The 25,727-nt window shown below is 45.0% G+C and overlaps 1 protein-coding gene across 2 annotated transcripts; it reads left to right on the forward strand.

Moving 5' to 3' along the window:
* Positions 1 to 8,421: 8,421 nt before the first annotated feature.
* LOC148473724 (gastrula zinc finger protein XlCGF66.1-like) lies at positions 8,422 to 21,486 on the forward strand. 2 transcript variants are annotated; one of them, XM_088459567.1, is made up of 6 exons: positions 8,422 to 8,507; positions 10,212 to 10,383; positions 13,762 to 13,821; positions 15,838 to 15,985; positions 18,131 to 18,226; positions 18,808 to 21,486. In XM_088459567.1, exons 4-6 carry the CDS (start codon positions 15,859 to 15,861, stop codon positions 19,794 to 19,796), a joined length of 1,212 nt encoding a protein of 403 aa, XP_088315693.1. In that variant the 5' UTR covers positions 8,422 to 8,507; positions 10,212 to 10,383; positions 13,762 to 13,821; positions 15,838 to 15,858; the 3' UTR covers positions 19,797 to 21,486. The 2 variants fall into 2 exon arrangements, with proteins under 2 accessions (XP_088315693.1, XP_088315692.1); XM_088459566.1 differs by having other exon boundaries at positions 10,212 to 10,370.
* Positions 21,487 to 25,727: the final 4,241 nt, after the last annotated feature.

The following is a 25,727-nucleotide window of genomic DNA, read 5'->3' on the forward strand; positions in this document are numbered from 1 at the left end:
ATTTCACAAAGGACATTCAGCTGTGTCCATAGAGATATTAGATAAATAATTGCAGGGTTGATACATCATGAGACCAGCATCTTTGTAGCGTAAAATGTGTACAATTCAGTCAGTCATTCTGTTGATAGAAGCTCTGATACTCATACGTACAATTGGGAGTGCATCTGACCATTACATGGGATTTCTGTGAAATCTATTGGGTGTTCTAAATATATTTTGTTATCTGGTCTACAAAGTGTGTGACACTGTCACTATTCGTAGCTTCTCCTCTGGCTGTCTCCTTGCCTCTTTGCTGATTACCTTCTCCCACTCCCGGCTCCAAGATTTCTCCCATACAATTCCCCTGCACTGGAGTTCACGCCTCCGCCATATCCGAATGTCCACCACCCTGGGGTCTACCCATATTTGGCCCTGGAGGTGCCATCTTTCCTGTGGTATATTCAGAAAGATGGTGTATGCACAGAAATGAGCAAAGACTCTGTGAGGAGCCATCTTTCCGAATACAGCAATGGACATATGGCACAGTTGGATTGTTGGAAGGAGTGTGCTCCAGCACTGTAAAGGTCAGTGGCATAAATTCATCCCGGACGCAAGTTAAAATTTGGTGCCCCCCCCCCCGTCACAGCTGCTGACACTGTAATGTAGCAATTCGCATGCAGACAGGCTATAGATAGACAAAGGCAGCAGCTGATGGTCTGACATGGAGCTCTCCATTAGTGTATGGTGGCTTCTCAGGTGCCGGGAAGAGGTGCAGTGTATTGGGCAGCCATGACGGTACACCCCCGGGTACATAGTTACAGCCCTAAGTGGGGTGAATATATTGTGTACAATGGAGGAGGTGCCCCTTTAGAGCTGGAGCCTGGCGGCAGGCGCCTCCATTGTCTCCCATAGTTCTGCCCCTGGTACAGGTAGGACAGAGCCTAAAATGGATGAGTACAGCTAGCAGACTGAGGGGCTGATTTAGAGGTAACAACATCTGTATTGAGGATGCTGAACTACTGCTGGACCAAAATATGCACTGATATTTATGCACGGGAGCCACTACTGATTTACTGAGTGCTTCCCTCCGCTGATGTTATTACCATTATTAGTATGGCATATTCCCATTTATTTTTTTAAGGGGAAGACAAATTATGTTTTTTTTATTTAGATTAACTTTTTAGCACTTTTAGTTTACATTTGCATTTGTATTTAAATGTATTTTACATCATAAATTCTCCTTTTTTATTTAATAGTAACCCTCTCCAGACACATAGCACATAGAGGAGGTAAGAGAGATCCTCTGCTCATGCCGAAGGCATTTATTCACCTATTACTATGCTATGCAGAGCAGTGGTGAGAGATTGTGCACTGTGGCCCATGGTTGGGATGGCTAAACAGTGCCCGCAAAGTTTGGCTGATCTATAACTAATGTGTGTAGGGAATCACTGAATATGTTGGCATTGTCTAAGGCAGGGATGGGGAACCTCAGGCCCAGGGGCCGTATAAGGCAGCCAGAATCTATGTAGCAGTGCCGTCAGGAGCGTCCTTAAGATGCTTCAGACGGTCACACCACTGCCCTTACAGCTCCCTGGAGCATCCTCAGGATGCTCCAGGCATTGCTGTAATCACTGGAGATTATGGCCCCACCACCATGTGACGTCACACGGAGGAGGTGTGGCCTACACCAGGCCCGCAAATAACATTACATGAATCAAAATGGCCCTCGGTCTAAGGGGATATATTATTTGGGGCAAAGGAAGAAGTAGATGCATTTGCACATCAAACATACTGTGGAAAAGATGCAAGTAAATAAATAATAATAATAATAATAATAATAATAATAAATTAATAATAGAAGAAAAAAATGGAAACAATTGCACCAGGCGCACATCAGGTGTACAAATACTGTATGTATACTGACATTCCACATTGGTGTTTTGGCAGTTTTAAAAGTAAATGCTAAAGCTGCATTACCCTTCCAAAATGTGTAGTTTCTAGAGGTACTTTCTGGCACATATGGTATGGGAGTGCTCCTTGGTGGGTGCATTTTGGAGTAGAGTTACCCAGGCTATAGCTAGTACGTGTGCCCCAATCTCTCTATTAATGCCCAGTGAAATGTCTATTGCCTCCTGATGTTTTAGATAAATATACTGTTTAATAAGTTATCAACCTGTGCACTTTGACAAAGGGTATGCGTCCGGGCCGGCATCCCGGCGGTCTGGATGCCGACGCTTACCTTACCCGGCGCCAGAATACCGACACCGGTCAGAATCCCGGCACCGGCACCGGCATGCTGACCGCATGGATGCCGAAGGTAAGTAGCGGGGTGGGGGGAGGGTTAGGTTTAGGGTTAGGCACTAGGGGGAAGGTTAGGGTTAGGCACTAAGGGGGGGAGGGTTAGGATAGGGAGAGGGGGAGGGTTAACATACAGACCACCAAGTATAGATATGTTAACCCTGTCAGGATCCAGGTGTTGGGATTCTGACCGTCTGGATCCCGTCTGTCGGTATTACATATCGATTCCTGACAAAGGTTATAGTAGCAAGTACGTAGATGGCATCTCTGGGATCTAATTTTAGCGTCGGTGCAAGGCTTGTGGCTTGTCACCGCTGCCTGAGTAGCTGCATACGGTGCCAGATAGCTGTGCTGCGTGCGGTGCCGTTGTGTCACGTGTCAACAACGAGTTTCAGCCTATCGGCCTTTCTCAAGTTAATTTATGTCCTGGATAGTCTGTGCGTAAAGTTCTATGTATGTATGTTAACAATTTAAATATTTTATTTAGTGCAGTGCATCACATGACACTTTTAAGTTTGTTTAATTTTATTATTAGCGGATCAGATTGTTTGTTAATATGTTATTTCTTTTGCATTTGTACTACTTATATGAAAATATTTTGATACTTTTGTATTGAGACTGACTGATTTGATTACTTGACCCTTGCATGCAAAGTGTTTTTATTTTGTTATAAGAAACCTTAATAAAAACAACTAAATTTAAAAAAAGCTGCATTACCCTATTTGGACACAATATAATAATGCAATGAAGTGCATACACACGAGAGAGGTTAGTGTCTTGACTGTTATCAATAAGTGTGAAAGTCACATTTTCATTAGAAGAATTAATTAAATACAGACACAAATTAAAACATGAATCTGTTTTTTCCCCATTTTAAAAAATCAAATCTGTGACGTCTTTTCTATTGAAATCAAAATAGAAATGCCCATGCTATTGGTGACAGAGTAATACTTTTAGGGATATACTTACTAAAGTGCATGTTTTTAGAAGTGGAGATGTTGCCCATAGCAACCAATCAGGTTCTACTTATCATTTATCTAGCACTGTCTAGATTCTAGAAGATAATAGCTAGAATGTGATTGGTTGGTATGGGCAACAACTCCACGTCTAAATACCCGCACTTTAGTAAATATACCCCTTAGTTCGAAATTAATTACACATTATTGTGGAAGTACACCCATGACATCCATCAACTGCTTGCAGGGGTGCGAGGGGAAGGGTGGGGGCTAATTAACTCATTTGTGTGTGTGTGTGTGTGTGTCCTTTCCATTAGGTTTTATTCAGAGGGGGCGTGACCATGCCACCTGGATTTGGCCACACCCCCTTCAATACTCCGGCCTTGTAGTCATCTCAATGGCCCTGACTGCTTGGACACGATGGAGCTTGTGCCCTGGCATGCTAGGACATATACAGTATTTTTACAGTGGTACAAACCACTACAAATCCCAGCATGTTCATGCCTGCTATCAGGATTATTATGTTCCTTGTCCACCGTGGTCCATATAGTAATTGTCATCATTGCAGGCTAGTGATAGAGGAGTAACTAGGTATTTGACGGCCCCATAGCAAACATTTGTAGGAAGCCCTGTGTACCACCCAATTGTGAAAAATGTATATAACACATGTAACTTTGACAAGGAAGATGGGCCCCCCTTGCACCTATGGTAGTTATGCCCATGCTGACAACCCATACATCCCAACATTTCTCCGCAAATGGAAAAAATGTAGGCATGGCCGTGCATCACACCACTGTTGCGCACCTCATTGTAGGCTTTCACATCACTTTCCAAGTTGCTGGGTTATCCCCAGCTTCTCTCTACACTGTTTAGATGCCGCACAAATCCACTCACAGTTGAGAGAGAGTGATCTCTGAATCTTTCCCGATCAGGGGACACCATGCCCACGGGTGTGACGGCAGGACCTTGCCCGAAATGTGTGACTGTCCTCAGGGCCACTAGGGTAGTGCGACCGGTGCCATGGCACAGGGCACCGCAGGGCAGGGGGCGCTGTTTGGGCCTGTCAATTTTCCTTGTAGCTTCCTCTTTTTTTATCCCCAGCATCTCCTGGCCTCCTCTATGTCTTCATAAGACAAAAAAAGAGAAATTATCTCCGCAAAGAAATGCAATGTTCTCATATATATATATATATATATATATATATTTTAGTTACCAATATTTTTACAGATAACGTCCAAGAGAACTTGGACCTCTAAATCACTCTTATTGGTGGTGCTCCCCAGAGCCAAAGTACAACTGTATCCAAGGAAAAGAGAAAGTAGGGTCTCTTTGTGGGGCACTCTTGTATTATCTTAACAGATTAAAATATAACTTTTATTAAAATAATTCCCAAAATGCACGTATTCAACAAACAACACAAACAACATATATCCAATCAAGAAAAATTTATGAAATGGCTACAATTTTCCATATGCGTAGTCTTAAAGAACTGGATCAAGTTCTAAAGTATATCCAATGGTATAGCGACTTAATATGCTTTTCAGGGATCTAATGCATTTCAAGAACCCTGAGTCCTAGTCTCATCACTCAGTACAATTTAATACCATATGGACGTATTTATAACACAGTATAGAAAAGGGCGAAATATTATGAGTGATGGTAAAGCTCAGGTATCCAACCCTATATTGGGTATATTGGGTAAATGTTTAGCTCCGTTTCAATGTAACATATTCTGACAATATTGCATATGTAATAATACAGTTGTATGGTGTATACCTCACGTATTTAATTGTCTGTATATATAATATAATAAGGTTCAAACATTAGGACTAACCTCGTATGGGAAATAACCAAAGTAAATTTATACAAGATATAAGTGTCTCTGACTGAAAAAAGTACTATATATAAATTCCCAAAAGGAATGTCTTCCCTGGCCCTTCCTCATGAGGCCATGGCCCTTTTCAGGTGCAGAATCTTATGTCCCTTTTTAAAAATTGGGTGGGGCGCCAATGCTCTCTCTGGCACAGGGCACCAAAAAGTCTAGTTACGGCTCTGACTGTCCTGACAAGGTCAAAATGGTAGGGAGGTATGGGCAACATGATACACTACAGGGGCTACATGAGATGCCCTCTAAATGGCTACGCGTTAGCCTTAATCTGAGTAATAACTGAAATTAATAACTTTCATCAGAGAGAGAAATAATTTCTAATTCATATGAATAACATATCAGCAGACATTGTATATAAGTTCTACAATCTATAAGAAACAAGATCTGACAACAAAGTAGGAAGGAGCTGGGGGCTGCAAATGATGGCTCAGAGGGCCATATGCAGACCTAGGGCCTAATAGAGCTGTACGCTATTAGCATCTCCGCTGTGTCTTTGGATGCAGCAGCAATGCTAAAATATGCTAATGTTGCAGGAGGCGTCTGAGGACAAGACACCCCCTGATGGCAGTGCAGATCTGAGTGCTACATCTGGAAGGTGCAGCATCGGATCACCACCTCGACCATCGGACATGGCTTCACCCAACTGAGTGAGCCTTTTCGGGAATTCTGGCCGTTGCCGCACAGTCCCCGCTGCAGCTTGTCAATCATGCTGTGCCTTAGGGACACTGCGAACATAGTCGCAGAAGGAGACCTGCACATGCGATGTGCAGATCCTGCACAAGCAAAGATCCAGGAGCATATCTATAATGGGTGCACACTGGCCCCTGGGTCCAGGCGGACCCACACCATCCCTGCCTACTTTTGAAAAAGCATTTCAGGGAGTTTGTGAAAGCAGCACCTATGAGCGTGGTGGTAAAGTGGGCGTGTACTGCTACATCTGAGAGGCGTGTCATAAACTTGACTTACATGCATATGTAAACGAGCCCATAAGCAGTCAGATCTATTTGTTGATGAATATTCACTGATACTTTCCAGAAACTACATGTAACCATAGGGATCACTGTGTCTTATAACCAATGCAGGGAATTGATACTAATGATCCAATTTTAATGCATATAGAGTCTGTTTATTTTTTAAAATAAGAGCTACATAACGGGAGTAAGGGGCAATCAGGGAGATTACTAGCCTCTTCAGGGAGACAAGGACATTGCTACTATTTCAGGGAGTCTCCCTGACAATGAGGGAGAGTTGGCAAGTATGGCCATATACTCTTTATACTTACCTATCCATTGTCTCCAGAGTGCTGCTCTGCAGGGCTGGGCCGGCACTGCAGAGCAGCAAAAATCACTGTGAAAATGGTGGCGGCCATTTTCCCGATGACTAGCGCATGCGCAGTACTGCTTTCCCCGGGAAAATGGTGCAAGCTCCATTTTCCCGAATATCCGCACATGCGCAGTAGATTCTGGCACTAAGCCAGAATCTACTGCTGCACCCGTCAGCCGCTGCGGGAGTGGCACAGCTAGAGAGAGGAGGAGGCCCGCACTGAGTCTGCACACGGGCCCCCTCCTCTCTTAAAACGCCCCTTCAAAGATTTCCAACAATCGGAATTGTATGCAGACCATCGGGTTGCCTATAACTCTGCATCAGGTCAGAGTGCGGTGTATGAAGAGGTGTGTAACTGAATATAAAAAGCAATAGTAAGGGGTCTATATAGGGGTAGATGTACTAACCATTCAGTGTGACTCATAACAGAGGGGAGGTTACCACCATGAGTTTGGTCATAGCCTGCAAAGAAAAATAACATAAAACTATGGGGTCTATGTACAAAGAGAGAGAGAAAGTAGATGGATATAAAGTACCAGCCAACCAGCTCCTAACTCATTTTTCAAACACAGCCTGTAACATGGCAGTTAGGAGCTGATTGGTTGGTACTTTATCTCTCTCCACAGTTTGATACATTTCCCCTTATGATGAGGTGCACTTATGATAAAATATGAATGCACAGCTAATGTTGCATAGAGGAAAAGTATAACGTAGCTGACATGCTGAATTCAGTACATGAGGCAGAATTATATCCTTATATTAAGAAAAGAATGGGCTTATAGTAAAGCTGCAATAAACACACTGCAGGCCACATTTATAAACGAGCTTTAATACTAGCATCTTATTTTGTTTAGTATCGCAATGATACAAACAAATATGCCACTGGTATTCATCATTACTTACCTCGCTGGCGAGGTCCAGTGATGTCCCCCTTGTCGACGGCATCCTCCGGTCAGCTGCTGGGAGCCTATTGCAGCCAGCGACGGGCTTCTATGTTAAGCGCATGTGTGATGGTCAGTCGTTAGTGTAATGCCAGGTAGGGAGATACGGTTATTGGCTATGACCTAGTCCGAGTCAAACAGGGACAGCAGCAATTAACCAACCACTATGTTTTTGGAGTGATGGAAAAAACACACACAAACATGGGTAGAACATGCAAATTCCACACATATAAGTCATGACTGGGAATTTAAGTCATAAACACAATACTTTGTCGCAGCAATTTTAAACACTATCCATGCTTCCAGTCAGATCATTTAACATACCGTATAATGGCATATAAAGTTGCATTCGTCAGACATAAAAATAGAGATGTGGATGTGAGTTCTAGATTGTAGTTCACCAGTGATGAGACATATAATACTTGATACTGTGGTTCAGATGATGCAAAACGGGCAAAAATTGCTTATAAAAATTGCTCACAAAATTAATTTTTTTTCTGCACCTATGATATGCCGACACGTCGACAAGAACACTGTTCCTGTCGGCACGGCAGCACTATCCCTGCACCACAATGTCCATTTTGCTAATTAAAGCATTTTAATCTAATGAAAGTATGCATTTTACATTTTTTGGGTTTACTTTCTATATAATTTATTTTATTTATTTTTTCATTATTTATGCCCCCAACAGATCAGAATAGGTTTTGGGGGTCCCCATTATATTTTCATTTTACTGAACAAACTACAAGGTAATCTGAATCTTCTTAGACACATGGATCTCACAGAGATGGGGAGGGGGAGATAACGTATCATTAGCTGGGTGTTTTCTTATCATGCACAGCACATGCACAACCACCCATCTGCATTAGTGCGTTTGTGAAAGGATTGAAAAGTACTGCAAATAAATAAACACATACACAGAAGCATTGGATTCTGGGAAATGTAGTTTTGCTCTGCTGGTCACACTGGCAGTATGCTTCCTATTAGACTACGTTTCCCACAAACCTCAGGGTCTGGATCCCTGACTTCATAATATCCTGTAACCTATCTGTGCGTACGTTAACTGCTCGAGTCTTTATCATATCCATCCATACTAGGAACCTAGGAACGTCTTAGCAGCAGGTACTGTCCTGTGCAAACTGAGAATTGTTTTATTATTAGACTTATGTACTTACATATTACATATGTATTTCTATTACTATGAATATATACATACTGAGGGTTTTTGCACATTATTATATTTTGTAATATGATGCTCCTGGACACAGAGCACGTAACCTGTCACATGAAATATGCAAATGTGGAGCACAGGTAGGGTTTCTTGTGGAACTTGTATTGTAGTTGGCAAGGCATGCTTCAGTTTGTAGTCCCACAATACTTTGTAGAGAGCCTCAAAGCTAGGTAAATCCGTGACTATGTTACATACATATGCCATTTGCATATCAGTACAGAGCACAGTGGTAACACACAGGTTGGCTACTTTGAGGAATCAAAAATATAAATCATATTTTGATTTGATTAACACTTTTTTTGTTTACAACATAATCCCATATGTGTTCTTTCATAGTTTTGAATTGGTATCTTCAGTATTTATCTACTATGTTGAAGATAATTTCAATAAACAAAAACCATTGAATGAGAAGGTGTGTCCAAACTATTGACTTGTACTATGTACATATATATATATATATATATATATATATATATACACAATACTGTGCACCGGCACTCCCACACTCCGTGTCATAGGGCAAGAAGCCCAATACTTGCTCTGGTGCCCTCCAAGGAGGACAGCACCCCCAAAATTTAATGATAACAAAAGTCAGGCGGCACTCAGAGTCTCAGTGAATACAATACCCTCACCAGAGGGATTTAATGGTCAATGATCGACGTTTTGAGGTGATCCACCCCTTCCTCAGGACAACATAACAAGTGAAACACATACAACAAGGCATATAAATACATAAAACAATATACACTTACCCCACTGTACAACCATGCACACCTGGGCTCCGTCCGGCGTCTGAACTTCCGGTCGCCGGACGGAGCCCAGGTGTGCATGGTTGTACAGTGGGGTAAGTGTATATTGTTTTATGTATTTATATGCCTTGTTGTATGTGTTTCACTTGTTATGTTGTCCTGAGGAAGGGGTGGATCACCTCAAAACGTCAACCATTGACCATTAAATCCCTCTGGTGAGGGTATTGTATTCACTGAGACTCCGAGTGCCGCCTGACTTTTGTTATCATTATATATATATATATATATATATATACAGCCATGGACAAAAGTTTTGAGAATGACACAGGTGTTTTTAGACCTTTTTGTCAGATGTTACTATGGTATACTGAAGTAAAATCACAAGCATTTCATAAGTGTCGAAGGCTTTTATTGACAATTACATTAAGTTTATGCAAAGAGTCAATATTTGCAGTGTTGACCCTTCTTTTTCAAGACCTCTGCAATTCGCCCTGGCATGCTGTCAATCAACTTCTGGGCAACATACTGACTGATGGCTGCCCATTCTTGCCTAATCAATGCTTGGAGTTTGTCAGAATTTGTGGGTTTTTGTTTGTCCACCCGCCTCTTGAGGATTGACCACACGTTCTCAATGGGATTAAGGTCTGGGGAGTTTCCTTGTCTATGGACTCAAAATTTCGATGTTTTGTTCCCCGAGCCACTTAGTTATCACTTTTGCCTTATGGCAAGGTGCTCCATCGTGCTGGAAAAGGCATTGTTCATCACCAAACTTTTCTTGGATGGTTGGGAGAAGTTTCTCTTGGAGGATGTTTTGGTACCATTCTTTATTCATGGCTGTGTTCTTAGGTAAAATTGTGAGTGATCTCACTCCCTTGGCTGAGAAGCAACCCCACACATGAATGGTCTCAGGATTAAGGACTAATGATTGACACGATGAGCCAAAAACTAATGAATGAAAGGATGTTAACCCTCGCCTTGGAAATGATACGCCTGGTGACAGGGGAGGTAAGTGTCACAGGTAAATGTTACACATCTGGCTAAAAGCATTGTATGTGGGGGTTTACCCTACACCATATAGTTAAGAGTAGTTGCAGGCCCTGGTTTGTGGAAAGGCCACATAAGCCCAGGCTAAGGGAGGAACAACTTCCTGTATAAAACAAGGATTGACAACATTTTTAAAACCTAGGAGTCAGCCTAAACATTTACGGAAAAGGTAGTTTTTAATCATTACTCCTGTCCCTCCTCACTTCACCTCCTTCACAGCAATCTAACTTCCAACTCATTCCCTTCACACTTCCCATTGCCCCCTAATCATAATCCACCTATCAACATGTCACCTTCATCATTGCTGTCTTGCCCCCTCATAACAGGGCCGGCTCCAGGGTTCGGAGCACCCTGTGCCAGCTCATCAAAGTGCGTCCTCACATCGCCCATATGTGACGTTATTTGGAGGTGTGCCCGCATGGCACGCCTTCAAATAACGTCAGACTGGGGGGAGCCTCACTAGCTGGGCTTCCCCCAGCCCTCTCCCATCACTGAATGGATGCTGCGTGCATGCGCGCAGCATCCATTCAGACTCCGGGGTCCGGCACCTCTGCACAGCTGCGGCGGTGGGGTTCCCCAACCTCCCGATTTCACCACCCGCGGGCCACTTTGGCCCACGGGTGGAACAGTACAGTCCCGCTGAAATCAGGATATTGGGGAGGGGTGCGCCCTCAATGGGTGGCGCCCCTGTTCAACCGCACTGGTCGAATACCCCTAGAGCTGCCCTGCCTCATAATCATTATCAAGCTGCCCTATCACCATTATAATATTAATAATTTCACATAATTATCCTTAACCCCCTTATACCCAGTAACCCCACCTTCTCAGTCATCATTTACCCCTTCATGCTGCATCATTATTAACCGTGATTACCCATCATTAACCCTTGCATCAATATTCATGATCCCCTTCATTGTACATTATTATTAACCATCTGTCACTAACCTATCATCTTGTATTTAACCCCTTCCACTGGCCACCAATCTGCTCCTCTGCATTTAGTTGGATCAGTGCCCCTCTGAGTGCTCCGGTTCTGCTTCATTGTAGAAGAACATTGCAGAAGAACTGCATAATGATTTCCCCATTGGCCCATTTTAAAGTTAAAAGTTGGCGCTGCAGACCTCCAGACAGCGTGCACGGCATTGCGGAGTATCACTTAGATGCTCATAGTGGTCACATATTTAATTTATATAGTGCCAGCATATTCCTTTGCACTTTACATTTGGGAACAAAACAGTAATAAAACAAGACTGGGTAAGAACAGACACGAAGGTAAGAGGGCCCTGCTCGCACGCTTCCAATCTCTAGATTCTCCTCCAAGCACAGCGAGACACAGCCATGTTTGGAGGAGAAATACAAAGGGGCTCATTTATCGAGTTTTATCATACGTAGCGAGTTTTAAAACGTGTTGCGTGTGATAATGGTGCTCCAGCCAATCAATTCCTGTCATCTGTTTGAAAAATGAGAGTTAGGAGCTGATTGGGTTGAACACCATTTATCATCTGCAACGGGTTTTAAAACTTGTTGCCTATGACAAAACTTGTTGATAAACGGGCCCCAAAGATCCTAATTTACGCACAGCAGTTAGAGGCTATAGTGATGGGCGCTTAACATTTTTCAAGCTCTGGCTTAATGAGACTGTGGCCCTCATTCAGAGTCGATCACTAGATACAAGCGGTCGCTCTGAATGAGTCCGGCCGCTTGTGGTGTGAAGTGCGGCCTCCTGGTCGCTAGCTAAGCTGTGGGTTACCACCCACAGCTTTAGCGAGCGACCAGGTCGATGGTCAGGACCATCGCGACCATCGGGGCTTGCGACGAGACCCTAAGGTTGGGTCTCGGCAAGCGCAAGCCCCAGGGAGCTTCCTGCTCTGATCGAGCAGGAAACTCCCCACTGACATCATTGTTGATGTCAGTGGGGCCGCCCCCAAACGGCAAGCGTTCCGTCGGGAACGCCTACATTTGGCCGGCCACCCCCCCCTGCCCGTTTCCCAAACGGAGCGAGCTGTCAATCACCATCGACAGCTCGCCCCCTTTGGTGCGAGACCCGTAGCGACGGAGCGCACGTCGCTAGCCGGGTCTTGCGCATGCGCACGTCGGAGCAGGCTCCGACATTCGCATGCCCAGTGGGCAAACATCGACCCGGTTGCGAGTGCTCAGCGCTTGCGACCGGGTCTGAATAAGGCCCTGTATCCTCCAATTGTTTCTTTACTCAGTTACTGTATGTGTGACAGTTCAATATATGGGCTAGACATATGTATTAAGCCTAAGACAGATATAAAGTATCAACCAATGAGCTCCTAACTCACTTTACAGGCTATGGGTTCTATTTACTAAGCTTTGGATGGCGATAAAGTGAACGGATATAAAGTACCAGCCAATTAGCTCCTAACTGCCACGTCACAGGCTGTGTTTGAAAAATGACAGGAGCAGGTTGGCTGGTACTTTATCTCCGTCCACTTCTCTCTCTCTCTTTGTACATAGACCCTGTAGTTTTATGTTATTTTGCTTTGCAGGCTATGACCAAACTCATGGTGGTTACCTCCCTTTTGTTATGAGTCATACAAAGCTGCTTGATAAAAGGAGATGCAGAACTGTGACCTCACCTATAACAGCTGCCTTTTCCATACAGCTTTATATGCATACCGGCACTAGCTATGTATATGTGATGTGTCATAGCAGGACACCCAATGGGTATTTTGCCTAAAATATCCGTAATGTAATACAAGGCAACAATCAGAATGGTGGGCAGTAATGTGCCAACAATCCTAGTTGCAGATAAGTGAGCGGAAGTGACAATCACCCACAATAACCAGCGCTTGCGTTGTACCACTTTCTTGCTCACATCTCCATACATTCAGTCCTCTCTGGACCTGTCCTTTCATTTGACAGGACACAGTGTACTTTTGATTGTGAGATCCTATGCAGGGCCATAGCTAGGGTAGTGCGGCCGGTGCCATCGCACAGGGCACCACAGGTCAGGGGGCGATGTTTGGGCCTGTCAAACTTCTGTTTATTATCATTCTCACTTGTAGCTTCCTCTTATTTCATCCCCAGCATCTCCTGGCCTCTCCTATCTCTTCCCTGGCCCTTCCCCATGAGGCCATTCCCCTTTTTTGGGTGTATTATGTCCCTTTGAAAATTGAGGAGGGCGCCAATGCTCTTTCTGGCACAGGGCACCAAAAAGTCTAGTTACGGCTCTGATCCTATGTACAGGTTTGCATCCAAAATGTAAATGCATTGTGTTTTTTTTTAGATTACTCCCTAATAAGATCAGTAATCTATACAGAAGTGGTTCTAGCAATTTTTGTTGCTGTAAAAGATATCTAATATTTATTTCTGCATTATTATATAGGAATACGTGGTTGTCAAGAAGAATTCCCCTCACAGCACCCCACCCCCGCTGACTGGAGAGGTGAGCCCTGCTGAGGGTAGTGACATTATAAAGGAGACAACTGTGTTTATTCTTTCTGCATGTATTGGTTTATCTTGTGTAGCTGTTTCTCTATGAATGTTATGATCAGGGGTGTAACCAGAACTGTGTGGGCCCCATAGCAACATTTGGAAGGGACCCCTCCCCAATGCTTCTAGAGAGACACCAGAGTGGTTGTTCATTTTATGACTCGTAATATTTCTCTAGTTCCTTTTATGCACTGTACAGTAATAGTGCCCTAGTTTATTCTATGCCCCATAGTAGTGCCCTAGTTTATATTTTGCCACACAGTGCCACCAGTTCATATTATTCCCCCAGTTCACAATATGCCACATTGTAGTGCTGCCAGTACATATTATGGCAGGCAGTGCCAACAGTTCAAATTATCCCACACAGGGGGCAGGGACCAACCAGCTCCTACCTGAGGGGATACTTTCTAATGCAGGAAATCCCACTTTGAGTGGAGATCTTTTTCCCTTACTGGAACATCCTAGTCCCGGAGCTCAATATTCACCCCCTCGCTCAGGCCTGGCCGACCTGTGGCTCTCCAGCTGTTGTGAAACTACAAGTCCCAGCACGCCCTGCAACAGTTTTAGCATTCCCTAATAGCCAAACTGTAGCAAGGCATGCTGGGACTTGCAGTTTCACAACAGCTGGAGAGTAAAAGGTTGGCCAGGCCTGCCCTAGCTTCATAAAGGCTGTGAACAAGACAAAGGCCCTGATTCAGAGCCGCTCGCTATTTGTGGTAGTTCGTTCTAAAACAAGGGGTGGCTATTCAAATGAACCGTTCGCTAATTGCGGTTTGTTCACGCCTCTAAGTCTGAACGAGCGAGCAAAACTTGCGGTTGTAATTTTGAAAAATACGCCCCCTTGCCGCTCGCACCACACGTCATGTCCGCTATTTATTAGATTAATCGAGTACATCGAACAGCGTATGAACTGCTCGCTATTCTTGTGGCTGGTTTTTTCAACCGCTATTTTGCGAGCAGTTCTGAGTAAAAAAAAACCAAGTGACGTGGTCAATGACGCTGCTGTATTAATTATGCACTCCCTTAAAACGCCCGTTTACGAACATCGGTCAGAACGAACGAGCGCCCGCTTACGAGCGGCTCTGAATCAGGGCCAAAGTCTTCTCTGCAACAGTGCCGGGTTTACTGATGAGCTCAGCTATGTATGTGAGCATGAAACAGGAGCGTGGGAGATGGACCATATCAGAGTGGAGCATTGGCTAAGAGGGAGAGACAGAGGGGGTCATTCAGACCCACTCGCGAGCGGCAGTACGCTCGCAAGTGGGTCGATGTTCCCCACTGCGCATGCGCACGATGGAGGGAGCTCCGTCGTGCGCATGCGCGAGACCCGGCGAGCGACGGGCTTTCCATCGCTCGGGGTCTCGCACCAAAGGGGGCATGCTGTCGATGTTGATTGACAGCACGCCCCCTTTGGTGGGCGTGCCTGCCAGACGGAGGCGTTCCCATGGGAACGCCTACCGTCTGAAGCCGGCCCCACTGACATCACTAGTGATGTCAGTGGGAGTGATTTTGCCTCTGATAGAACCAAAATCACTCCTGGGCTTGCGGCTGGGAAACCCGACCGCAGGGTTTCCCTTGCAAGTCCGATGGTCGCGATGGTCAGGACCATCGCGACCATCTTTTTGCACGCTCGTATATGCTGTGGGTGGTGACCCACAGCTATACGAGCGTCCAGGAGGACGCTCCATTTTAATGGAGGAGGGCCCTGATTCAGAGCGAGCCCTCTGGTCAGAGCGTCCGGCTCTGAATCAGGGCCAGAGATCCCACTGACTTTTCCCCCATTTCAGACCCGGTAATTTCAGGAACTTGGTAGACAACTGTATGAGCTGGGTCCTGGACCACCTAAGCCTCTGGGCCCCATAGCAATGGACCCCTAGCACCCACTATAGTTACGCCCATGGTACTGATGGGTGTGAAGTATGACCTTCCCCATAAATCATATGTCACATCTTTACTATTTCTGTTCCAGGTACCTGTTAAGTGTGGTGACATGTCCATCAGTTTTTCCTTTGAGGAATGGGATTATATTGAAAACCACAAGAATCTGTATAAGGATGTGATGGTGGAGATGAGTCAGCCTCTTAGTCCTATACAAGCCCCAGAATATAGGAAATTGGGTAAGAATTCTGTGTGACCGTCTGGGCATGTACTATACAGAAATCAGAAACCAAGATTGTGTCAGGTCAATTATGTAATAATGCTATGTGCCCTCTTCCTAAATCTAAAGTATAAGGGCAATCCAGAGGCGCCCTCCCTCCAGTAATATAACAAGATAATTTAATAAGTATGTGGCCTGCTATTTGAATACATGCTTTATATATGCAATATTTAAATTCCAATAAGTGTAAATTCTAACCAGTTCAGCCATTACCACCAGACTTGGATCCATGCCTTCACCTGGACTCCCATGCCAGCTCTGCGGGCACTGCAGTTCTGTTTAGCTGCAGAACAGACAGGCAGTGACAAGCATGAGCAGGCTGCGCTGCCTCTGCTTGTCACAACATCACGATCGTATCACTGCCGGCTCAGGCTCCGCCACCTACATGTGGTCGTTCAGCCGGTCTGAAAGGCAGAAAGCAATGAGTTAGGGGACATCCCCAACATCGCCCCCAATGCAAATCTTTCCTTGAGTCTCCTACACTCTCCGCTGTGCTAAATAAAAAAGGGGCCAGCAGCTCTGGTGCAAGGAAGAGGGGAATAGCCTGCTGTGCTGCCCCCCAGCAAGTGGTGCTCCTAGGCCCGTGCCTAGTGGCAAATCCGCCACTTGGGAAATCTATTTTGCCCTAGTATGTAGTGTTTACTCTAGGTCCGGTGCCGGACCTAGAGAACGGGCACATCTGTGCGCTTCAAAGGCCCAGAAAGAGGGCGTGGCCTAGGAAAAGGGGTATGTCTTTAAGAAGCATCCCCTTTTCTTCAATCTTGGGGGTGAACCCAGCACTTTCGGACATGCTGGGCTGACCCCAAACTCTGCTATCAGTGTGAATGGATGCCGGGCACATGTGCCCGGCTTCCATTCCCCGGCGGTGACCGCTGCTCCGCAGTTTTCCCCACCTGCGGGACACTGTGACCCGCGGGTGGGTGACGGCACCCACAGGCTGTTTCAGTGGGGCGCCGCGCAGGAGGGCAGGGTGCTTTTTGCCCTTTAGAAATAAGGCAGAGTGCAGCGCCCCTCTAAAACAGCCTATGTGTTGACAATCTCCCCCTTTTCATTTCCTCTTTGATCACTGACATTTTGAAAGGATAGACCAGCCAACAAGATGGATGAGAGACACTGTGGTAAATTTACTAAGTAACGTCTTGCAAATGCCACCACAGCTGCCTAAGCAGCAAATTTAAAACGGCAATTCTATTCAAAGCACAACACCACATGTTTTGCTTTGAATAGCATTACCATTTTAAATTCCCTGCTTTAACATGCTAAGAAGCTTAGGGTCTCATTCAGAGCCGCTCGTAAGTGGCCGTTCGCTCGTTCCGAGCGATGTTCACACATCTGCGCATGCGTACGGTTTGTAATACGCATGCGCGAACCAGTCAGTGCGGCCGAAAAACGTTTGTTCGCTATATAGCGAATGCCTGCTATTTTGAGTGACAGGAGGAGGCGTATGTGGGTGGTAACAGGGGAAGGTGCTTGAGAATGGGGAGTGGAATTCAGAACGCAGGCGTGCTTAAAGGTCAAAACGGGCGTTTTAAGGGTGTGCATAATTAATACAGCAGCGTCATTGACCACGTCACTTGGTTGTTTTAAAGTCTGAACAGCTCGCAATATAGCGGTAGGAAAACCAGCCACAAGAATAGCGAGCAGTTCATACGCTGTTCGATGTACTCGATTAATCTAATAAATAGCGGACATGACGTATGGTGCGAGCGGCCAGGGGGCGTCTTTTTCAAAATTACGACCGCAAGTTTTGTTCACTCGTTCAGACTTATAGGCATGAACAGACCGCAAAGAGCGAACAGTTCATTTGAATAGCCACCCCTTTTTTGTGAACGAACGACCGCAAATAGCGTCTGGCTCTGAATCAGGGCCTTAGTACATTTCCCCTATAATATTAAATGAGCTGCATTTTTTCTAAAGATAAAATAAATATATAGTGAGGCATGAGGTGATGTGAGGTGATGATGGGGGGCGAAGAGGCTGTAGGTAACGACCTTTATATTTATAGAGGCGACCAAAATGTAAAAAAACAATACAGTTGGTAAATATTACTTTTAGAATATTGTAGGTGGAGGTTATTATATGTTTTATTTAATCTCTTCTGCAGATGACTCTAGTGATAGTATTGTATCAAAAGATAAGGAATTAGAGGAACTTTGCATGAGAAGCACCCCAGAAGCAGATCATTCACCCGCTTGTACAGGTAAGTGTCATGTAAAACATACTGTTTCACATGTGCTAAAGAGAACTTCATCCAGCTACCAGTATAATAGAGTGCATCACTAGTACATCACGGCTCCATGCAGGAAGAGGAGTTTATACAGTTAACGTATTACAGTGCATAATTTTTTCTTTTATATACAAACCCCCCCAGCTAACATAACCTTGAGGTTCCCTTTCACAAGTCCCGTGAAGTTCTCAATGTATTCACCCCTGCATCTCTCGGGGGCAGTCTGTTCTCCAGGACTGGACTCTCTTGAAAATTTTGAATGAGAGCAGTGCGCATTGCAGGTTAACCCAGAACTCTGATTGGACAGAGGCAGGGGCGACTACATCAGGGCCAGCACAACGTCATGACAGGAATAATTATCCCATGTTTTAATAAACTTGTATAGAAAAACTTAATTTAAGCTTTAGTGAGAACAGGCTGTGGTCTCACTTTAATACTGAGCAGTGGTCAATTGTAGACATTACAACAGGATCTAACTGTAGTATCAATGAATGTTAAATGCTCTTCTAACAATTATCTCTGTCAATTAACCAAAGTGCACATTATGTCCTTAGATGGATCCAGAAGCAGCCATCTGCCGGAAGAGTCGCTCACTGTGACCTGTCCATCTGGTGACACGGTAGAAGGCGATATCACATCATTGCTTGAGTTACGAGAAGACTATAAAGGGAACTCATCTATGGACTCACCAAAGCACGATATGGAAACTCGCCTATATAATTCTACTTGTGACCCATGTCAAGGACAAACGTCTCAGGACGAGTATGTTGCCTTTGACACTGCTGACACATCATGGGAGTGTCTACAAATTAAGAAAGAGATTAACTATTGTGATGACATGGTAACTAGATACTCAGCCGATGAAGATCATGGACCAGACATTTCCGATAAGAAACATGACCAGTTTCAGCACTGCAGATCAGGACTTCTTTCCGAATATGAACATATTATCCACCAAACAACACATCCAGAGGTTAATAATGGTGGGGACCAACTGTCAAAATGTTTTGGTTTAGTAAAACGTCAAAGAATATCCAATCCTTGCCATAAATGGTTCACTACAAGGACACATTTGATGGCACACCACCAGGCTCACGAAGGAGATAAACCATATTGTTGCCATCAGTGTGGCAAGTGTTTTGCCAAAAGCTCCTACTTGGTCACCCACCAACAGACTCATACAGGCGAGAAACCACACAGTTGCCCCGATTGTGGCAAGAGCTTTGCTAAAAGGACAAATTTGGTTTCCCACGTTCGAGTTCACACTCGAGAGAAACCGTTTGTTTGCCCCCTGTGTGGCAAATGTTTTACCAGAAGGTCAAATATGATGACACACCAAAGGACTCACACTGGAGAAAAGCCTTTTCCTTGCCCGGCTTGTGGCAAATGTTTTGCACAGAGGTCGCATCTGCTGACACACCATAGAACACACTCCGGAGAGAAGCCTTACTCTTGTACAGCGTGTGGGAAATGCTTCACCAAGCGATCGTACCTGGAGGTTCACCTCAGAACGCATGAAATACATAAATCAAGCGTGCCATGAATGGAAATGTCCAGCTGAACTCAATATGTGTATAAAAGGTGGTCACACATGGGGCAATTATTTGAGCCAATTTGGATAGTTTAAACAAAATTGGCCTGGATCTTGCATGCTCTGTCGTCCATCAAAGATAAGTGAGAATGGATTAAATGCATCTGGATCTGATTTCATATTTGGTGCCAAATTGCATACAAATCCAGGCTGACGGAAGTAAGTGTCATAAGAATTCCAGATCAGAGGCTGAACTGCCGTAACACTGTTACTTCGCCTTCAATACAAGCACTAATGAATATAGTATAACCATCATTTCTTGGTCTACAGAGGAAAAGGTACTTGGACAGTTGAAGATGTCATGAAAAGTTGATTGAGGCAACTTACAGAACACAGGGCCTGATTCAGAAATGGACACACGGCTGTGCAAATCCGTCCAGCTCAGATGCAGAAGGAGGTGTCAGGCACCTCCTTGCTGCATTTGTGATCCCAGCACTGCGAGCGACGTCGCAGGCTGGTATCACCATCGCGACCGATTGGTTGAACTTTCGGTCAGGCTGTGGGTGCTGAAGCTTCCTGCAGCCTGGCCAGTGCCTGGTCACGCAAGAGGCCAGGAATCAGCATCCACCAACACAGACCCTGGCCTCCTCCCTCCCGGAAAATGGAGACGACACGCCCCCATTTCCAGGAACGGCGACCAGGCACGCCCCCAAACGACGCAGCAAGTCAGTCATGCTACTGCTTGGGGGGTCTGCGAGCAAGATCACAGGACCTGTTCTGCACATGTGCAGAACAGGTCCTGCGCAGGCACAGACCTATAAACATCGGAGATGTGCGTTCATCCTCGGATGAACGTACATCTCTGAATCAGACCCATAGTGTGTGTAGAGCATTTAAAAGTAAAATTAAACATTTTGGCTATATGAAATTAATTACTGTGCATCACAGCAAAAGTTACTCTTTCCATTATTTAACTCTCAGTCGCTGACTTCCTGCTTGTCATCATTCCCTACCTCCAACCAGGACGGCTGGAGAGCCTCTTGTTTCCTAGGTTGTGTGTAGAAACATGGATTCTGATAGTTTCAGGACTACATTCACTGTAATGAATGGAGTACTCCAGTCTGCATGAAAACTCAAAGGTGCACTATGCATTAATTGTGTGATGTGTTGCTGAAAGCTCTAAAACACATAATAGTGCCCTTTTTATGCACTTAGCAGTAGTTTATTCATTGAATTACAGGGAGACCTGTCTTAACATAAAAAATAGATACCCCCCGTAATTGGCGACACCAACCTTACCAGACTGGAAATAAATATAGTACAAATGTATAGCCTAGGCCCTAGAGTAATGCGCCTACATTGGAACAATTAGGACTTCACTAAAGGCATTGCTGCTAGCTTAAAATCAACCCAATGAATCACAATAGGTACAATAGTGATGACCAGAGTGGGCGTGCTCTGGTGACAGATAAACTGGATAAGCCCTAATGCAGGTGTGTCTTACGAAGGAAGTAGTAGATATACAATTAAGGACCCCTAGATATGGAAGTAACTTCCATGGGAAAAGACAGCATATGATGGCATCCCTCACAGTGGACCTACAAGGGATGAAAGATCATGAAGAAGTTAGCTGGTGTCCTAGCTGAGTACTTATAGGGATGTCCAGTATTGCAGTCCTTGTTATTTAATAAAGCTGTCCGTTTTTTCAATAATGATTCACTTTTTATTCAGTTGAATAAAACAACAGATGAGGGTAAAATGGGTCTGGTCACCCTAGGACATCTGAGTCTTGGGCCTTAGGCTCATCCTAGTATGGAAACACTTTGAAGATGGTTGATAGCTTACATAGGAAATGTCTGCTGCAGCTTCTGATTTTATTATGTTTCTTTACAGGCAGATATTACATTCACATTTGGTCTTTTTCTCTAGCCGGAATTTGTGGAGAAGGGAATGCTGTTTTTATTTGCACTTGTGCAGATTTTCCTTTCTCTTTATTTGCACAGCATCGGCAAACCGTGGTCGACATTAAGCTGCCGACAATGTCATTGTTGTTGGCAAATTAACTACCTTTTATTTACAGCATGTGCTGCTAATAAATTGATCAGCAACTTTCCTTTTCTCTTTTGTAATCTGAACAAAGGGCCTGATTCCAAGATTTACGCTAATGCAGTCGCAGCGGCCATCTCTTACGGATCACATTTGCGAAAATATGCTAATGTCTTCCAGAGCTTACCCGAGCATAGGGACACCCACTGCTGCCTTTTCATCCACCCGACGACGCATCAGCGCAGACATCGTTACCATGGACGCAGATCGGGCAGCCACACAGCTCCCGAGTGTAGTCTGACCTGCCTCAAACACTGCGTCTCCCGACACTCTGAGAGCTCTCATGCTACGGAGGAGATGGCAATGGCTAATTTATGTGCCTCCATGAAACGGCGTTTAAACGGTCCTGACACACCTGCATTTGCCTAGCCACCTCTTGTTACCTCACCCGAACACTGACTATCTGTCACTCACTTTGCTAGTGAATCCTCTTTGCGAGCGGATTCACAAACCAATCGCTGTGTGTGCGCAGTGCAGCTTTCACGCATGCGCAATGGCTAAAAATCAGCGTAAATATCGGCAAAGTCTCCCAAACTGCCATAAATACATTTGCAAATTGGAACCTAGAGCTGTGCTACATTTCCGCCAATAAAAGTTCTGATAAAGGAAATACAATCGCCAACCATTTCAATAAAAACCTTCTTTGCCTTACAGTATAAGCAGGCTGTTCCAAAATTAGTTTTATGACTTCATTTGCATAGCCTTCTGATGTGTCAGGGCTTATTACATGAAAGGATGCCAGTATACACAGTCCAATTTCTTGCACATCCCTTAAAAAATTCAAGAGATGTGATGTACCCGTACAAACTGTGCCAAGAACTTATTCAGAAAAATTGCTAATAGGCTCAGAATGAAGTCTATTTCCGAAAACTTGTGCAACATGGTGGGATAATAGGATTTCTGTGGATTTTACAAGGCAGCGAACACAAGATGCTCAGTTATGATGGCATTATCACACATATACAGCAGTATCATTACAGTTGTTGTATCTCAACGATATACATTTAGATGTGTTAATCACAGAACCCAGTTCTGTGATCATAAGGGACTTAACGTTATTGTGCCCCATCCACTAGACCAGTGATTCCCAACCTCGGTCCTCAAGGCACACTAACAGTACTGGTTTTGGTGATATCCAGGCTTGAGCACAGATGGTTAAATCAAAATAACTGAGGTACTAATTAAGTCACCTGTGCTCCAGCATGGCTATCCTCAAAACCTGGACTGTTAGTGTGCCTTGAGGACCGTGGTTGGGAAACCCTGCACTAGACGATTAAGTTGAGCAATTGAACGATAAAGATCGTTCAGTCGTTCATAAATCGTTTGCAAAAATGTCTGAAACAACCAGCGATGCGCGTGCCCGCTGGTCATTTAGACATCTATCATTGGGCAAACATGCTGGTCAACCTGACGATAACGTTCAGTGCAGGCTCATCACAGACTGACAAACGACCGCACGATTACAATGTCGTAATCGTGCAGTCGTTTTCATGTCTGCTAGTGGATGGGCACCTTAAGGGGGTCATTCAGACCCACTCGCGAGCGGCAGTATGCTCGCAAGTGGGTCGATGTTCCCCACTGCGCATGCGCACGACGGACGGGATTTCCATCGCTCGGGGTCTCGCACCAAAGATGGCGTGCTGTCGATGTTGATTGACAGCACGCCCCCTTTGGTGAGCGTGCCGGGGGCGTGCCTGCCAGACGGAGGCGTTCCCATGGGAACGCCTACTATCTGAAGCCGGCCCCACTGACATCACTAGTGATGTCAGTGGGAGTGATTTTGGCTCTGATAGAGCTAAAATCACTCCAGGGCTTGTGGCTGGGAAACCCGACCGCAGGGTTTCCCTCGCAAGTCCGATGGTCAAGACCATCGCGACCATCTTTTTGCACGCTCGTATATGCTGTGGGTGGTGACCCACAGCTATACGAGCATCCAGGAGGACGCTCCATTTTAATGGAGGAGGGCCCTGATTCAGAGCGAGCGCTCTGGTCAGAGCGTCCGGCTCTGAATCAGGCCCTAAGACACCTCCTGACATGTTCAGATGAAAAACACATCTGCAAAGGAGGGAATGCTGTAACTCAGGGGTTCCCAACAACGGTCCTCAAGGCACACTAACAGTACAGGTTTTAAGGATAGCCATAGTTGAGCACAGGTGACTTAATTAGTACCCAGTTGTTTTGCTTAACAATGGATACCACTAAAACCAGGACTGTAATACCCCTTTTACACCAGAGCTAAAGGGTTAACCCAGGCAGCTCCCTGGTGTAAAAGGGGAGAGGGTTGGATCGCCAGGTCGAGTGACCCGGCAATCCAACCCAGGTAAATAGCAGGGTTTACCACGGGCGTAGCCCGTGAAACCCTGCTGTAAGAACAGCGCACTCCTGGTCACGATGACCTGGAGTGCACTGCAAGCCGGCTGATTGGTCCGGCTTCAGTGGCGCTTGGAGATGATGTCATCAAGCGGAGATGATGTCATCTCCAAGCATCTACTTAGACGCCAGAAAAGCCGAGTCTATGCAGATCCGACTCCGGTGTGAGCTGCGCCGACTCGGGAATATCCTGAGTCGGCGCCGGCAAAATTCCGGGTCTGATCCGGATAGGAACCCTGTTCCAACTTCGGGTCAGACCCGGAATTTTGGTGGAAAAGGGGTATTAGTGTGCCTTGAGGACCGAGGTTGGAAATCACTGCGTAACTCATTAAATTGCCTTGAAAGCACATTGCCACATTATTGTGATAAGGACCAAGGATAGAACTGTACCATCGCTGAAGGAGCAGCACGGATGGCGTTGTGGTTAGTATTATGCTGGCCATACACGGTAAGATTTTCTGTCCAACCATCCAACTAGTTGATTGGTTGGAATGAAGATCTGATAACGTATGGGAGTAACTGAGGATCAGCAATTTGCTCCTAAATGCCAGAAAACAGAAGAAAATGGTCGTCAGACAAGTTTGTTAAATGTTTGCTCTAAACATTTTGTTCAAACAACAGTTTTTGTCCATTTTCCTTCGTTTGGGAGCAAATTGCTGATTGTCATTTGCTTTCATTCCTTACCAGATTTTCATTCCAACCAATCAACTAGTTGGCTGGTTGGATGTAAGTTGGTCTAGTGCACAGGTTCTCAAACTCGGTCCTCAGGACCCCAAACAGTGCATGTTTTGCAGGTCTCCACATAATTTTGCAGGTCTCCTCACATAATTACTAGTGAAACTGTTAGCTGCACCTGTGAATCTTTTAAAATGTGTCAGTGACTAATGAATACACCTGTGCACCTGCTGGGTGATCTGCAAAAAGTGAACTGTGTGGGGTCCTGAGGACCGAGTTTGAGAACCATTGGTCTAGTGTGTGGCCAGCTTGAGAGTTTACCCTGTGCATTTGTTGAGTGAAAAAAAACAGGTTCTTGAACATTTACCTAATTTTTGCTGAGTATCTTAATAGGAAACTTTTGGCCTAGGGGTGTTGTGAAAAGAATGCAGACACTCTAGGGCGGTGGTTCTCAAACTCTGTCCTCAGGACCCCACACAGGTAACATTTTCCAGGTCACCCAGCAGGTGCACAGGTGTAGTTATTACTCACTGACACATTTTAAAAGATCCACAGGTGGAGCTAATTATTTCACTTGTGATTCTGTGAGGAGTCCTGGAAAACATGCACTGTTTGGGGTCCTGAGGATCGTGTTTGAGAACCTGTGCTCTAGGGCACCATGATTCTAAAATGTTTGGGAGCTACTGTACTGTCTAATACCTCTTTTACACCAAAAACCCAGGTCCAACCTGGGTTTTCAGAGATGGTTCCAACCCAGGTCAGACACCATTTACACAGCACAATTGATCTCAG

Source organism: Taudactylus pleione, unplaced genomic scaffold (genome assembly GCF_031769625.1).
Source record: "Taudactylus pleione unplaced genomic scaffold, aTauple2 ptg000914l, whole genome shotgun sequence".
In the NCBI taxonomy this organism is placed as follows: Eukaryota; Metazoa; Chordata; class Amphibia; order Anura; family Myobatrachidae; genus Taudactylus; species Taudactylus pleione.

Excerpts from the sequence above, each read along its gene's own strand:
- LOC148473724 (XM_088459566.1), top strand. The coding sequence starts at position 10,287 with ATGATTGACACGATGAGCCAAAAACTAATGAATGAAAGGATGTTAACC. Across the intron at positions 10,371-13,761 it reads TACGCCTGGTGACAGGGGAG|GAATACGTGGTTGTCAAGAA; the intron begins GTAAGTGTCACA and ends ATTATTATATAG. Across the intron at positions 13,822-15,837 it reads CACCCCCGCTGACTGGAGAG|GTACCTGTTAAGTGTGGTGA; the intron begins GTGAGCCCTGCT and ends TTTCTGTTCCAG.